General features: G+C 44.2%; 1 protein-coding gene across 3 annotated transcripts in view; it reads right to left on the bottom strand.

Annotated features, from left to right (window-relative positions):
- The window catches only part of LRRK2 (leucine rich repeat kinase 2), a 1,446,345-nt gene that overhangs the window by 1,394,621 nt on the left and 34,396 nt on the right, over positions 1 to 17,328 (bottom strand). For 2 of the 3 annotated variants that reach the window (XM_069229760.1, XM_069229761.1), the window contains exon 3: positions 8,311 to 8,420. In XM_069229760.1, the coding sequence (XP_069085861.1) occupies positions 8,311 to 8,420 (110 nt within the window). Of the gene's footprint in view, positions 1 to 8,310; positions 8,425 to 17,328 lie in introns of those variants that run through there. The other variant, XM_069229762.1, reaches the window with a different exon arrangement.

Genomic DNA, 17,328 nt, shown 5'->3' with positions numbered 1-17,328 from the left:
AGGCTGAGACCCCAAACATTTTCATCTATCAAGCAGCCATAGAGGCTATTTGACAAGGACTAGGGAGAAAGGTCTGTGTAATAAATAAGGAAATCAATGCAGGGTTAACAGGTTTTATTCCAACGTCTACAACTTGCCTCCACACAAGTCTTTCTGTCACTTCTCTCACAGGATGACTCTCAAGATTTTATTAGAGCTCCCAAGAATTAAACCAACAAGAGAGTGAGGAGGAGGAAGGAACACAAGAATAAAGCAGGAATAATTGATATAGGGTAAAACAACTACGTGAGAAAGGGAATCTCTGCAAGACTTCTACCTGTGCACAGGAATGGGGGCAAAGGCCTCCTAGTCTCCCTGCTGGGGGAGAGGACATTATCCAGGGAAACTAAGACCATCTACCTTGGAGCACAAGCACCTGCCTGTTTGCCAAGACCAGTGTACCCTGAGAAGAAGCGGAGAGCGTTGGAGGGAGCGAGGTCCAGTGAGGAGCCCTACTGTGAGAGCTCCCTGTGTGAGGTGTGAGGATTCGGATGTGCACTGATTGGGCCAGGCTGCCATAGACTGAGCCACGTGTTGAGCACTGTGAGGGTGTTGCTACAACAGTACTGCCAAGTGGCAGTGCCCTGTATGCCAGAGGGGGCCACCAGTAAAGTTGCTACTTTGAGAACTTGCAGGCCTCCCAATCGTCTGGGCAGGGGCGCTTGTGGTGGAGGAGCCTGCACCCAGATTATCCTGTAATGCGACAACCCCATATGTCAGGAGGGGCTGCCGGGGCCAACACTACCAAAGGATTCAGGCCACCGCCAGAGAGGCTAAGGCTAGGTTTGGTGGGTTGAACCAGCATTCACCATGAGGGAACGGTCCCCGACTCAACACAGAGGACTGCAGAGGACACTGAATGATGTCACACCCTTTGCTGGCTAGTCAGGAGCTGAAGAAAGGATCCCCCCCAATGGGTAAAATCAACTTAACACATTTTTGCGAGCTGGCAGCTGCTCCGATAACTGCAAATAATCCGGCAGCGCTCCTCAAAGACAACCCAACTTCTTCAAACAGAGAAGCCGTTCCGGGTGCTTGGGAGGAGGGCAGCTGCTGCATCACTTAACTCTTCAGGCTTTTTCCTTCTCTCACGGCATGAAACTTGGCCGGATAGGCTCTAGGTGACTCACTGCTAACGGTACTGCAGCACCATAGACACTATTGACTAAAACTTGAGGAGCCCAAGGGGAACTCTTGAGTACGGCCTAATTGTGTGCATTCCCTGGATGTGGCCATCAGTGAATGGGGAATAACCATGAACACATTACAAGAAGAAGAGAGGGAAAGAGATTTACCTAACAACTACTAGCACCCCAACCTCAATTGTGTTCTTTTGCATGTGTAGATTCAGAAATAAAATACTACTTTTTCTTATAAAAACAAGTATATGACTGGGCTTTGTTTTGTTTTTGTTCATACTATCCGCACTTTGAGTTATCAGTCGTGTTCACTGACCTGTATCTACAAATCATGCCACAGAGAGCCTTGGCTGCTCAACCACATCTACCACTGAGGGTCAAGTGTAAAAGGGTAACTTGACCCAGTAGCTCAAGATCCATAGTAGGTTGGGCCCCAGGCTTTGAGTGTTCATTTGCTCGGTTACATTTTACATGATTTTATTTTCCATTAGTAAGAGAATGAAAACAGTAGCCTCAGACCTAATTGTACCTCAATGCTTTCCTGCTACAAATGATCCCTTTTCAGAGTACAATTCACAATACCAACAGCACTCTTAAAAGCACACACACAACCCTCAGAGTAGCAATCCTGTTATCAGACACACAATCATATCTACTATAAACTAGCAGCCATAAGATCCTGAGATCACTGCCTTACCCATCAGAATAGGGGAAATACATTATTGGAACTACGGTCAACCTCCTCACAGACTAGCAGTCACACGCGACAGCCAGCGCACACAGCCATCACAGATTACTGGACTAATACTGTCAACAGCACCAACACCACGTTTCCCATCACCACTGCATCCACTATCATTCCTACAAAAACCATCATCATAATTGCTCTAGCACCACCACAACAACTCAAAACACAATCACCATAATCACTACCATCATCAATAGTGTTTCTCCCACATCACCACTCCTAGGACCATCAAAATGTTTTTGTGTGAGAGAATTATGTGTGTTGACAGTGTTGTATGCATTTATATATAGAAAGGGTACATGTGGGCATAAGTGTAAGAAAAGGGTGTGCTAGAAGATATATAACAAGCATTGGAAAAGCAAATAGGTCTCGCCTTTGAGACCTATTGTTGTTGCTAATGACATTTAACCATGCTGAACAGCTGCATGGCTGCTGTGCTGCTAAGCCAATATACTAGAGCTAGCATGTGTCCCTGTCATTGTTTTGTAGGCATGCACCAACAAACGTCTGTGCACCTACAATATGAATTGGTCTTTTTTTATTTTTTTATTCACCAATTCAAAATAAATGGATTGATGAAGTAAAGGTTACAGAAAAAGCACTATGACGCAGCCACCATGTAATTTTGTAGGTGCACGTCAACACACACTTCACACACCTACAAAATGAAATAAGCATTTTTTTTTATTTACCAATCTGAGATGGATAGGTAAATAACAAGTACTGCAAAAAGCTAATTTTAAAACGTTCTGCACAAAAGTGCCTAAAACAAAAGGATAGTGGGTTAGGGAAAGGATTAGGTGGGTGAATGAAGCAACAAGGAAAGCGGGCGAGGGAGAAAGGCACAGGCGAGAGAGGACAACATGGAGAGCTGGGTGGGGATGAGCAGGACAAGGGCCAGAGGACAACATGGACCACTGTGAGGGAGAGGAGGAGACAACGAGATAACATGAGCAGTACGGGGAGAGAAGGGCACAAGATAAATCAACTTCAAGCACTGGGACAGACGCAAACCAGTGATAGAATAATGTGGAGTGCCGAGGGTGGGGAGAGAAGCACACCAGGAAGACAGCTGGAAAACATATGCACTCTCAAGGATTGCTTAATGAAAAAAAAAAAAAAAGTGTTCCAAAAAAGCAAGCATTCATGAAACAAACAAGGAGCCAAACAGAATAGTGGTAAACAGTCTATGCTCGATAGGAAGGAAAAATGGATAGGCTAAAACGAATAAAGCCTGCAACAGAAAGCAAGCAAATGTGAGTGACAAAACACAAAGCCAAAGGTAAGCAATAGGCAAAATGCATTCTTACATAAGCTTTCGGTATTTTGCCAATATGTCTTTGCAGTCAGACAGCTGCACTGTCTATTAGACTTCAACCTAAAAAAAGGGCTGACCCACTGACTTTGCAATGCTGTTTGTAGTTTTAGTCTCTGTTCCCTTGCAGCATAATAAATGCTTCTCTTGGCCAGAGCCTGCACCCACGCCCCCAAGATCAATGAAGGCCTCCTCTAGGGTGTCTCACCCCCTAGTTCAAAGAACTCTTCTCTACAACTTCCTATTCTTTATGTGAGCAGCTGTTTATTGTGGATGATGAGGTGTGCTCAAGTCACACCAACTTGTACGTTTGTGTGCTTTGTTATGTCACTATGTAAAGACTTTCTGCGCACAGTTGTGTTATTTGCCTTCCATGATAGACTGCACGGAGCAGAGTTCTTAGGTATCTATGGTACACGCCGGAGTATCTTACCCAACCAGGTTTTTTTCTGCATTCCTGTATGGACACAAGACTACATGTCACGGAATGCAAAACAAAAACTCAGATTGGATGAGCTATTCACACTTTGGTAAGGGATATTGAGAGTACCATAAGAAGATGCCAGGGATATACCACCTTTCTATTCAAATACAATGCTATGATGTGATCATCTATGTGTTGCACTTTATGATATTATTCTCTCTGTAATGCATTGTGGCATGAGAATTTAAAGTTTGAAACTTGCAATGTTACACCTGAATTTACACAACTAAAAGGATATGATGCTATGAGGTCCATATTGTGAAACGTGGTGTAAACTCCCTTGGCATAAATTTCCAATACCAAACTCAATGGCTACAGTTATTTATTCAATCATACAATCTCTCATAAAACCACATCTACATAAGTCATACACTTGAAGACAGCTAAGAAATGACAGAAAACTCACCTAGGACCAGATATCCATTCGCTCTCAACCAACACATTATTAAGGAAAAACAAACACCAGCAATTTTATTATTAAAAACAATTATTTGTTTCATCTACATGGCAAGATTTAAAATATTTAGTGCTGTGAATCGTGCGCATCAAGTATACACAAAATGAATGCATCATCTATAAGCAAGAATGAATGTTTTTATAATAACAGCATATGTCTGTGCATCTCCTTCACAATGCTGATATAGCAAGAAGTCTAGAGAATAACTTAGTAGTTCAGGTCAACCAGCAATGGAAATGCCATGTGTCAGCAAAGTAATTGAATCAAATACACACACTGACTTCTCAATTACTAGCTGCACTTTCTGTGGCATCTGCAAACTAGAAAAAAGACCACACCCAAAATCTAATGGGAATTGAAATGGGACAAAGTAACCTATGGCAGTCACAAAATGCCACAGCCTTGATGGACAGCCAATCCATGCCACGGGAAACAAAAAAAACTAATGAAAGTTAATGGATGAAGGGAGCTGACCCACCCTGTGTCTGTACTTTTTATTGTACTTTGTTGAAGAATTGATGACATGAGGTGAAAGAGAGACCAAAACGGGGTGATTATGGAAAGAGTAAAACACATTTTCTGAGTTTTAAAGTGATAAGGCTTTGGTGTCAACACTCCAATGAGAATGAGGGATGGCATGCAATTGCAGCCACATACATGTCACCTTTAGAGGGTCTATCAGAAAGCAAGCATCTGGCAATATGTTGAATTAGAGATGAAGGATTACCTTGTCTTTTGTTCAGATGTACTCCCACACCCAGCCCCTTCTCTTTAGCACAATGTAAACTCCATGCTCCAATGTTTACTGTGGAATTGGGGGTTCCCATGAATAGCACTATCCAGATTTGTTAAATCTGCAGAAGAAGGTGGAATAGCAGAGGCGGACATTGAATCTTATTGTAGGGCTTGACTATTTTAATGTGTGCTGCCAGCTTGCAACACTCAATAGCAGTGAAGGAGAAGAACTGTCCATGTTATCCCTTGATGTATGCAGGTGGTGGCTGGGTTTGGAGCAAGTGTGGTAGCGTGTACGCATGAGGATGTGTTTTGGGAGTGAGGAAGTGTTTTGATGAATGTGGGACATATTTACATTGTACATAATAATGTTGTGATATATTGCAATATTTTATGTTCTTCTGGAGGAAGCCTAATGTATGGCTAATTCATGAAATGATGACTTGTCCATTGTACATGTGTTTCTCATATATGAAAAAGAAATGAAATATAAATAAATTGGTGATGACTCAACAGTAAATACAAATTTTCTATTCCAATCTAAAATTATAAGGTAGGGGGAACCAAGTGTTTATGTGATAGCAATGTAGTAACGGAGCATTGAATTTTGCAAAAAAATCCAGAAAAATGAACAATGCAACAGGAAGTGTTGCCACCCATTTCACCTGCACTTGCAACTAGAACTTAGCCAGCTTTGCTAAGGTCTAGGCTGAGGTGGAAAGAGGCGTTTTGCCCTTGTCTCCAAATAACTTGCGTTTGCTTTGGGCTGACGTGCACACAAGCTTGCCAACAACAGCATGGCACGCGAGTAGAGATTCAGCAGTGCGTCATCTTAGCCCTCACCTTAAAGTAATAGTTAACTACAACCTGAGAATACACTGCAGCAAAGGGCATGCTGGTGTGTGTCGAAAGAATTTCCTTTTCCCGGAGTGGGACTCAATGTTGTAAGTTAATTTCTTGGACGCTAGGCAGCAGCTCTCCGACAGTCAATGTCGTGTTGGCTCCCATAATAAAAATGAAACTGCTGGATTTAGGCGGCAGCACCATTGGATTGTAGGGAACTGAGTACAATTCCACACTGTGTGACAACTGTTGGCATAACCCTTCCAGCCAGCTAGCAGTCCCTCACCAATACCCAAGAGTAGAGGTGATTTGTGGCAGCCATGGGTATGAAATTCTGATTTCTCAGTGAAATCTTGATGGAACAGATCTTGCCCCTTTCTCTCAGTTACAATCTCACATGCAAAAACAAACAGAAGCAGGAATTGGTTCAATTAATTTTATTGAATCAACTCTGTTCTAGATAAAAATGCATGTACTGCAATAGTAAGGATAATGAAGCATGACAATGGCAGAGTGGTGACAAAAAAGTTAAACATAAGAAAAGTCACACCATAGTGTCACAATGCTAGGTTTTAGAATTCCTACCTACATCACTAAAGTTCTATACTAGAGCACAGAAGTGTTAGCCCTAGTTCGCCCTTCACCGCCCCTGGGAAGACACCATCCCCCATACCTGAATTGCATAGCAGCAAATAGGGCTGTTGGTCTACTGAGAGTCTTCTCCATGTAGGCATACAAAAGGTCTAGTTTCAGCAGACAGCTGAAATGAAGTGAACAGCATGCAGTGGCAACTTCAGGCTGGAATTTCCCTCTAACATATGGGGGGGCAAAGAGATGGTTTATAATAAAACATCTGGTGCTCTAAGAAGACTGTCCTAATGTAAAAACACAGATGTTTCTGTGAAATGGCAGAGAAAGTGGTGTTCTACTTAGTACCAACAACATTATTGTGTACAGCCTTGAGCAAAACACAGAGTAAAAATGTTGTGCTAAAGAATGAAAACAGTTTCTACGCTAAAGGAGCAATAGATAAAAGAATAAAAGACATCACCACAAAATGAAGTTTCTCTTAAAATAATCAAATAAATTATTTCTAGGCTAAAGGGTCCAAGCTGCAGGCCTATGGCTAAAATAACGTGCCCATAAAAAGCTGTTAAAATAACCTCATGACATCAGCAATAGTACAACTTCAGAGTTCAAAAACACAACTAGCCAGGTTGGAGCAAGGCCTTTTTCTTCTGAAAGAGTGTAATGGCTAGACCACCAGATTGCACTCTAGGTCTACTACCTACACAAGACTAGGGACATATATTCTCTAAGGGGTCTTCTCTGGTAGTAAACTTTATATGGAAAAAAGAAGCAAGTGTAAGGAAGAATGAGTGGAAATAGACTGCACTTATTGTTTCGCTGCAGGGAACTGCCTCCCTCCATTAAATTCCACACTCATTTACAAACAGGCTTGATTGTGATCCCCTTCAGTGCACCAGTGCTAAGTTTCTACTCATTCTGATATTGGTCATTATTTCAAAAGCAGTCTAGATACTGCTTGCACACATTCAAATTTCAAAATTTCACACCTCTGAATCTCACCAATAAATCACAATTCCCATTACTTAAACTGTGGTGAGGTTGGAGTAGCAGAGGACGGAAACCACTCAATAGAATTCTCCACAAAGCCAATAAAATGACACATCACCTTGTCGCACAGCCAGAATTAGTTTTGTTTTTGTTTTCATCTCCTTCTCATTTCAAAGAAAAAGTCTGTGCAATTCAACCTTCTTTTAAGGTCTTTAGACAGTGTAGAAATATAAACGTACTGCTCAACTTTGCAAAATATGATCAAACACTCCCTGTCAACATGCCCTGTTTTAAGTGGCACAACCCGTTATCTGTGGGAAGTCACAGGAGCAAAAATGGCAGAGTAGTACCAACACACAGTGCTTTTAAACTACTTAAGTTCCAAAAACTGGTACACAAATTATATTATTCATGTCGTCTCTGTCATCCGTTATCACCCCCCTTTATTATTCAAACTTTTAGATCTTTAACACAGTAAGCATGTTTAACCATGATCAGTCCAGTGCATCAATCGCAGGATACAGACAGGAAATTTCGGTTAATAGTAACATTTAGTGGATTTTAATGGTAAGCATTAGGAACAAGAGTAACACTGTTCTGAAATGCAGAACTAGCTTGTGGTAAGCACTTAATATTTTGTATATTTTTTCATTGATATCAAAATAACAAAAGCACAATAACTTCAATCACGCATATATCAGTAGACAACCAATGTTTTCCTACTAGTAAGACGGTGCTGTAGCGTGGTCCACCAAGCTCAACATTCAGTATTAATATATGGGTTATCAGCATGCCAAAACTCTGGATCAACTCAAATATCCAATGTTCAATGGTGACTAATAGATTTACCACTCAACTGGCTAATAGTGACAGATCCATTGGGCATTGTTTAGATACTTCAAAACTGAGGCACAACGCAAGGCATGTGAACCAACTATTTGTATTATTAAAATTCATGACAAAAAATCTTACTGATGAAAACTCAGCATTTCCCAATCTGTTTCAACATCTTGCGCAGGAAAAATTTCCTCCAAAGTGTCGGGGCAAACTTCTATTAATCTGCAAAGAAGTGACCAACCAATCTGAAAAAAAAAGTAAAAACACCATCATATGGAGGAATGTGCTGCAGAGGTCAGAAGGATAGCTCTGGTTTTGTATTTATATAAGGGTATCACACCATTTTACATCAAAGGCTAACTATGATCTCAAAATTGCTGTTGTCTAATTGTGCCTTTGGTGTAGAGTACACAGTTTTATAAAAACAAAACATATTTAAAACCATTTTGTCAACCTTATAAACTAAGGATACAGAACTGTTTGGTACATATTCAAGAGCAGACACCTCTATGACTGCATAAGTAAACAAACAAATACTTTATAAGGAAAATCACTTCAATGTACTTCAAGGATGTTTTTCAGATCTATAAGGTACTACTGTTGCTAACTCTCATATTGCATAAGGTATTGTAAGCAGATTCTCTAACTTAAAATATTTTTAAAGCAGCTCTGGAATCTGGAGGGCAGCTTGGGGGTCTGTTGCTAACGCTTGTCTTGCATAAGACATTTTGAGCAGATTCCTTAACTTAAAATAGTTTTAGAGCAGCTCTCAAATTTGAAGGACATCTTGGGAGTTACCAATGAATTGTATACTAAAAGTCTCACATCGGAATCAAGATGAAGGAATGAAGCAATGATGAAGTTGCAACCTGACAAATTTCAGGAAAAGATACTCCACTTAAATATATACAGGTCCCTGCTCTATTGCTAGCAAGGTGCCTCTAGATTCCATCTGCGTGGCTCTTTTGAAACACATCATAGCAGAGTTTGATGCACAGCCTAACAAACTGGTATTCCTCTGCTTACTTGCTGCTGTGGACTTCTTTGCATCAGTATAAATAACAAAGAGAGGATCTTTGGACTTAAATTAATTTGTAGCTACCATACACAAAGGGCCAGTGTAGTGTCAAGTCCAATAAACATCTCTTCCTCTTGGAAGGATACCACATGTACATTACCTAGGCAATGAAGAACTCGGAAACAACCTTTCAGAGAACAGGATGGTCAACCCTTAAATAGACTCTATGGAGGCTTCATCAAGAAAGCCTGCAGGCCTCCCACAATCCTGATGTAATGAATACTGCATTACTGCAACGAAGACTGCATTAGGTGTCAACAAGCACATTAAGCACATATACACTGACACAACGAATGATCCCATCAAGAATGTGATCACTAAGATAACGTACACATGGAAAAAAGGCATCCACTGAAATGATTTCTGAAGCCCCCTCATAAATAGGGAACCATGAACAAGAATTTGAAGATAAAAGAAACAGGTACTAATAATCACTTGAATGTACCAATGTTTAACCCATCAGCATCTAAGGAAAGAGCAAACAGTGCATTAGTAAGAACAACCATATACAAAAAGTATTGTTACGACTCAGTCGTCCCATTTCCAGGGGGCGCTGTAAGGGGACTGTCAGAAGCCTGGGAATCACCTAGAACACCTATCTAGAGTCCCTTGCTGACTCCTGTTTGTTTCTCTTTTCTCCATGGTACTCTTGTGTAGGACTACAATTGCTTCTTGGGACTGCAAATCCCATAATGCACAGCTTGGTAGTCAGGAAAACCCGGATTCTGTTTCCCATTGTTTTCAATGGGAGAAGTCCAGTTGCTCCTTTTCACCAGAAATCTGAAACTGAAGCTCAAGTATTGAAAGATGTAATATGTCCCACTAAAACTAAAGACTTGAATTTGAATCTTGTATTCGAAGATCTGATAAGTACTGTTCTTAGTGTTTTATTGCAAGAAACCATCATTAATTCAAAGGCTAAAGCTGAAAATTTAGATAACAATGTAGAGGCGATTTCTGAAGAGACTCCAGTTCTATTTCAATCCAAAGAACAACCTTTCAGTGTTAACAGAGTTGAAGATCAACTACTTGTAGTAGAAACACTTTGCAAAGAAACCATTTCTGATACCATGAATAAACCACAGAGCACTTGCAATGAAGAAATCTCAGTCTTGTCTGAAGATCACCCTAAAGAATTAGTTTGTGGAACTTCTAAATTTTCATATGTTAATCCAGTTTCTAAAGACTTAAAAACTCTTGTTGATCCTGTGATTGATACTCCGAAGTCATCCAAAACTAAAGAAAATTCTGACTTTTACATGTTTACCTTGTGAACACCAGTTACCCATGTCTCCCAAGTCTCTATGCTTTGCAAGCCTCAGACCACAATCAATGCAAATACTGCTGCAGAAACAGACATATCCTGCTTGTCGGAAGGAGTTACAGACCTTACAGTTACTAATACACCAATTATCTCCTCCAAAGAAGACAGTACTGAACAGGAAACTAAAGTCCTAAAGAATACCGCCCATGATGCAATTCCAGATCTCCTTGCTCCTGAATCCACTTCACCAGAAACCAACTCCATGCACTCCTCCCGTATCACTCGAACAATAAAGAGGAAAGACATCGAAGCCCATATGGGTATTAATACATGCTTTACTCATTGGAAGTTTCACCTATGGCAGGACTGTAAACTTATCAACCAAGGTTGGTGTTGGATTTTCTTGCTGTGGTTTTTCCTCTTCAACTTTTTTCAGCCAAAGGATCGCCTTCTCTTCTTGAGCAGACTGGTGGGAGGGGGTATACTGTTACGACTCGGTCGTCCCATTTCCAGGGGGCGCTGTAAGGGGACTGTCAGAAGCCTGGGAATCACCTTGAACACCTATCTAGAGTCCCTTGCTGACTCCTGTTTGTTTCGCTTTTCTCCATGGTACTCTTGTGTAGGACTACAATTGCTTCTTGGGACTGCAAATCCCATAATGCACAGCTTGGTAGTCAGGAAAACCCGGATTCTGTTTCCCATTGTTTTCAATGGGAGAAGTCCAGTTGCTCCTTTTCACTGGATCCTCTCCTCCAGGACTTGCAAGTGTCCGAAACCACACACACCTGAAACCTCTCCTGTGCAGCCCAGCTTGGAACTGCTTATAAGCAGCCATTTCCTCAAGCTCCCCGTCGTGCATCGGACTTCGATTCCTTTGTGTTACAGACCCTTTGTCGGATGGTGTTCCAGTTTTGTTCCTGTTCTGTTCCAGCTTGATCCTGTTTCCTGTTTCTCTGCCCTGCTCCTGATTGTTCCAGCCAGAGGCCCTCATTCTGACCCTGGCGGTCGGCGGAGAGACGGCGGTCGGACCGCGAACAGACCAGCGGTATTAAAAATGGCATTACCGACCGCTACTTCTCCACTCGGACCGCCACGGCGGTCATGACCGCGGGGCTGGAGTTTGCGCACTCCGGCCCGGCGGTCGTCCCAAGACCGCAAAGGGTATTATGACCCTGCCTACCGCTGCGGTTTCTTTCGGGCGGGAACCGCCGTGCGAACCATGGCGGTAAGCACTATCGGGGCCAGGGAATTCCTTCCCTGGCACTGATAGGGGTCTCCCCCACCCCCCACTACCCACCCGAGTCCTCCCCCCACACCCTCCACCCCCCTGCCACCCCCCAGAGGTGGTACGAACCCCCTCCCCACCCCCACCCCGACATGCACATACATGTACCCCGACATGCACACACCCCCAACATGCACATATACACACCCCCTACACACACATACACAACGGGGACACATACCCGCACACATACATGCCGACATGCTCACCTGCCGAACAGCACACATTACCCATAGACACAGCAGCACCCCCCGCCCGCATACACGCACTCACACACCCCCTCTACACACTCACACGCACACCCCCATGCACGCCCACATCACACAACACCCCCCCACCCCCTCCCCTCACGGACGATCAACTTACCTTGTGCGTTGGTCCTCCGGGAGGCGACGGGAGCCATAGGGACGTGACCGCCAACAGAAGACCGCCAACAGAAGACCGCCACACGGAAATGTGGGTCGTAATTCTGTGGGCGGTGTTCTGCTGGCGTGGCGGTGGAGGTTGACCAGTCTCCACTTTCCCGCCGACCGCCAGTGTGGCTGCTGGCGGTTTTCCGGCGGAACGCTCCCAGCGGTCAGAATGCGCACAGCGGCACACCGCCGCGGTCGGCGGTCTTCACCGCGGCGGTAACTCAGCGGTCTTGCGAAAAGACCGCCAAGGTCAGAATGAGGGCCAGAGTCTGCTCCCTATCTCTTAGCCTTGTATCTGTTTGTTTCTTCCAAAGCCTGCTCCCTGTTTCTCTGCCCTGCTCCTGCCTTGTTTCAGCCTGAACCTTCTCTCTGTTTCCCAGTCCTGTTTACTGCTCATTTCCTACTCCCTGTATTCCAGTCCTGTCCTTGCCTGTTCCAGCCAGAGCCTGTTCTCAGTTTCCCAGTCCTGTCTCTGTTTGTCCCAGCCAGAAGTTTGCGCCCTGTTTTCAAGTCCTAGGCCCTCATTCTGACCTTGGCGGTCTTTTCGCAAGACCGCTGAGTTACCGCCGCGGTGAAGACCGCCGACCGCGGCGGTGTGCCGCTGTGCGCATTCTGACCGCTGGGAGCGTTCCGCCGGAAAACCGCCAGCAGCCACACTGGCGGTCGGCGGGAAAGTGGAGACTGGTCAACCTCCACCGCCACGCCAGCAGAACACCGCCCACAGAATTACGACCCACATTTCCGTGTGGCGGTCTTCTGTTGGCGGTCTTCTGTTGGCGGTCACGTCCCTATGGCTCCCGTCGCCTCCCGGAGGACCAACGCACAAGGTAAGTTGATCGTCCGTGAGGGGAGGGGGTGGGGGGGTGTTGTGTGATGTGGGCGTGCATGGGGGTGTGCGTGTGAGTGTGTAGAGGGGGTGTGTGAGTGCGTGTATGCGGGCGGGGGGTGCTGCTGTGTCTATGGGTAATGTGTGCTGTTCGGCAGGTGCGCATGTCGGCATGTATGTGTGCGGGTATGTGTCCCCGTTGTGTATGTGTGTGTAGGGGGTGTGTATATGTGCATGTTGGGGGTGTGTGCATGTCGGGGTACATGTATGTGCATGTCGGGGTGGGGGTGGGGAGGGGGTTCGTACCACCTCTGGGGGTTGGCAGGGGGGTGGAGGGTGTGGGGGGAGGACTCGGGTGGGTAGTGGGGGGTGGGGGAGACCCCTATCAGTGCCAGGGAAGGAATTCCCTGGCCCCGATAGTGCTTACCGCCATGGTTCGCACGGCGGTTCCCGCCCGCAAGAAACCGCGGCGGCAGGCAGGGTCATAATACCCTTGGCGGTCTTGGGACGACCGCCGGGCCGGAGTGCGCAAACTCCAGCCCCGCGGTCATGACCGCCGTGGCGGTCGGAGTGGAGAAGTAGCGGTCGGTCGCGGCGGGGACCGCCGCGGTCAGAATGCCATTTTTAATACCGCCGGTCTGTTCGCGGTCCGACCGCCGTCTCTCCGCCGACCGCCAGGGTCAGAATGAGGGCCCTAGTCCCGCCTTTGCTTCAGTCTGAGCCTGTTCCTAGTTCTTGCCTCTGCCTCTTTGTTTGTTCCCTTCTGTTTCTGTTTCTTCTTGGTTCTTTGTGTCTGGTAAGTGTTCTATCAGTCTTCACCAGTGTATACGTGTCCTCCTGTGTACTGGGGTTGGCTCCTGGTTTCCAGGAGGCAATTCCAGCCCCCGTCCTTGTCCAGTGTTATACGTTGTATTTCGTGCCTAACAGTGACAGTGTGCTATTGCTGTTTTCTCAGGAATCGCCACTGTGTTTCGAGCTGGACCCACAAGAGCGTGTCCTGTGTATGTAAGTACTATCCTTGTTTGTGCTCTAGGGTCCAGAGACAGAATCACTTCTGCTGCCTCCTTTCTATGGGGCTGGCAGGGTGACTATCTGTAAGAGCAAACTGCACAGAGGCATTGAGATTCCCTGTCACTGTGGGAGGTTCTGCGCCTTACTCTGTGTACAACCCCAGCGTGTTTGTCCACTGGTAATGCGTTTCCTGTTTGTTCACACAAGGGTTGCTCTGCTTTTACTTTCCTGTTTCCTGTGCCTTTCCATAGCTGTCCTTTCCGTGTATGCCTTTAGCTGCTCATCTGCCCCAGTGTACTACCTCTTTAGGATATTCGGTGACCTCAAGGGGTGTCCCAACCAAAGTCCTGATCAGACCCGCCCGAAACCGTGACAAGTATCTACTACCTTACGCTCACAACAATTAGCAAACTTGCACCACCCTCCATAGCATTATGACAGAGTAGGATGTCTTACCCTATAGACACAACCATCATTTTATTGGGTTGAAAACATGAATTCCCCCACACATGAAAATTAAAGATCACTAAATATGAATGAAGAACTCCCCTAAATCCTTATTTTCTAAACAGCAGTTTAAAACTGCACTACAGGGTGCAATGGCAAGCTGAAGAATGAATCGGCGGTAATACACCCCCATACCTAAAAAATCTCATAGGCCCCACCTAGTTCTAGGGAAGGGGACCACTCAAATAGGTATTTTTTCCTTCTGAGGTTTCATCTGCCCATTACCTACGTAAGAAATACCCACAATATCTGACTTGTTTGTGGGTTATGCTCTGCTAAGATCTCACTAACCTTTTGCAGGTGTGTTAGATGTTGGTCCAGGACTTAGTGTATATTACAATATAGTCAAGGTATGTAAAAACAGAGGGATGCTGTTCCTTTAGTAAACAATTCATTAACCTTTGGAATGTTGTTGGAGCTCCATGAAGCCCAAAAGCTAAAAATTTAAATTGGTAGAGACCATTAGGCATAGAAAAGGTGGTCTGCTCTTCACCCCTAGGCTTCAACCGTATCTGCCAATAGCATAGGGTTCCACAGTATTTGCCAAAAGCCCTTTGCAAAAGATCGAGGGTCTTAATATAACTAGCTTCAACTGTTCTTAAAGCACAACAATACAGGGCAAAAGGTATTAGTCAAATTTGGAATTTGACTGACCTTACAAAGGTCTATAATTAATCTAATAGTGCAATTGTGGGACCAAAACCACAGGGGAATTCCAAACATTGAGGGATGGCTCTATTGTTTCAAGTTCTAACATTTTATTTACTTCATACTGTATTGCTACATGCCTCGCCCCCAGTATGCAATACGGATTTTGCTCAACTACCTTTCGGGATCCGTATTAATACAGTGCCTTGATTAAACAAGTCTTTCGAAAAAATGGTAGCAAACAAACTCAATAGAGGCCACAAGTCCTCTTTTTATTGTGAGTAAAGGCTCAAATTAACATTAAGTTAACCAGCTTTTGATGATTTGGGTCAATTAATTGTTTTGTGGCCTGGAAGGGTAGAGGGTCTTCAAAAACACAAAACGTGATGAGGAGAAAATGCTTGCAAATTGTCTAACCACTGGCAATCACTCATTGTGGCATCCCACCCCTTGTTCTTTTGCTCACAATGCCACCTCAGTTTGGACCCAGCCATATGCAAATCGATTTTGACACTGCTCCAATAGAAAGAATCAAGCCCAAAATGCCAGGCCAAGTCCTTGCTCAACCCGAACAACCAAAGACCAGTTTAGTCCTGATTAGGACTCGTTAGTTGGCTGGCCCCCTCTGCTGGGCCTGTAAACCCATGGTAAAATTCTTCCTTTTACCTCCCTCGCTTTCTCTTTTCAAGTTTGCCTTTTGTTTCTCTTCTTCCCTTTCTAAGTCTGTTTTCACTTTCTAACATCTCCGTTTCCTTTCTTCTTCTAGGTACCCTCTTTTCTTCCCATCACATAGGCACTGTGGGATCCTTTCACAAGGTATGTGGTCTCCCTCTCCCAGTCTCTCCCATCAGTGACGACATGGCACTCAGTTCTATGAGGTTTTAAGACATTCTTTGATCTACTGGGCAATATAGCCCATTCATAAAGTTTCACTAACATGGGCTTCCCAACAGATCATTGCTGAGTGGATCAATATCGTCTTTTAAAAACAATGTGAAAATGTTCTCTACTTTTATTTAATAAATGTTATGAACATTTAGTGACCAAAAACTGCACAAGTAGTAAATCAATGGAAAACATGCATTTCACTCTTTCCGCATCCAACTATTTCCTAGATCATGGTATCAAGCACCTCTTCAAATTGAAAATCTCTTGATGCCTCCTATTCAATGTTAATATTGAATACATTTGCCAAAGTACTGCCCTCAATTAGATCTAAAGTCATACTCTCTGATCAAATGTTGAATTAACAGTTTGATTCTCTCCATTAACATGAACATTCACTCTGTTCCTTTTAAGCAGATCATGGACATTGTTGTGCCTCTGACAGTCTCTGTAAATGTATTGGATGTTCTTTCTTCACCTGAAGTTTTGTCACCTGCACAGCTAGGTGCATGATGTTAGGAGTCACTAAAAGAAAATTCCTTTTCTTTAAGTGGCTAGTGCTCTCTCTATGTTATGAGAGACTGACAGAAAAGGCTGTGTGATTTCTAGCTGTCACCACAAGTCTTTTTACCTGTACCACCGAGGGACTGCCTACCAGATTCTCCCTCCTTGAAAGTTCTGTTCAGTCTACTCTAACTTGGGCTCTAAGCCTTCATCAAATATCCAACGTGTATAAGAATGTCTGGAGCATGCCGGAGTTGGGGGAGAGGGGGAGGGGTGAGCAGTGTGTGTGTTTGTGTATGGTTTTACATGTTTGTATCTGGATGGATGAGTGCTGAAGTCCTGATCTCTTTTTTGCAAGATTGCTAATGATCATCTGAAATTGCAGTCTGTACATACACATCTCCTGTCTCCCTCTTTGAAACTAGTGAAACCTGGTGGGTGGGAATGTAACCAGCCAGATCTCTAGGTGAAGCACAGGTTTTTCCTATCGCCAGTGATAATACCAAATCCTGAGTTGTGGTCATACCCCAAAGGGAACAGAAAGTTCTACAGACATCAAAGTACACATTCTAACCAGAACTGACCAAAACATTTCTTAGGGTTGTAACTAGGGCTGGGTACCACAACAATTGGCCAGTAACCATAGCAAAAGGACTCTCAAGCACTAGAGGAACTTTAGTACTTTTAAAAGCAGCTTACCTGCTCATAAACATTGTTTTCTTTTCTAAAAGC

Source organism: Pleurodeles waltl, chromosome 4_1 (assembly GCF_031143425.1).
Source record: "Pleurodeles waltl isolate 20211129_DDA chromosome 4_1, aPleWal1.hap1.20221129, whole genome shotgun sequence".
Taxonomy (NCBI): domain Eukaryota; kingdom Metazoa; phylum Chordata; class Amphibia; order Caudata; family Salamandridae; genus Pleurodeles; species Pleurodeles waltl.
The sequence above is the reverse complement of the archived record's forward strand: the minus strand, read 5'-3'. Positions and strand labels throughout refer to the sequence as shown.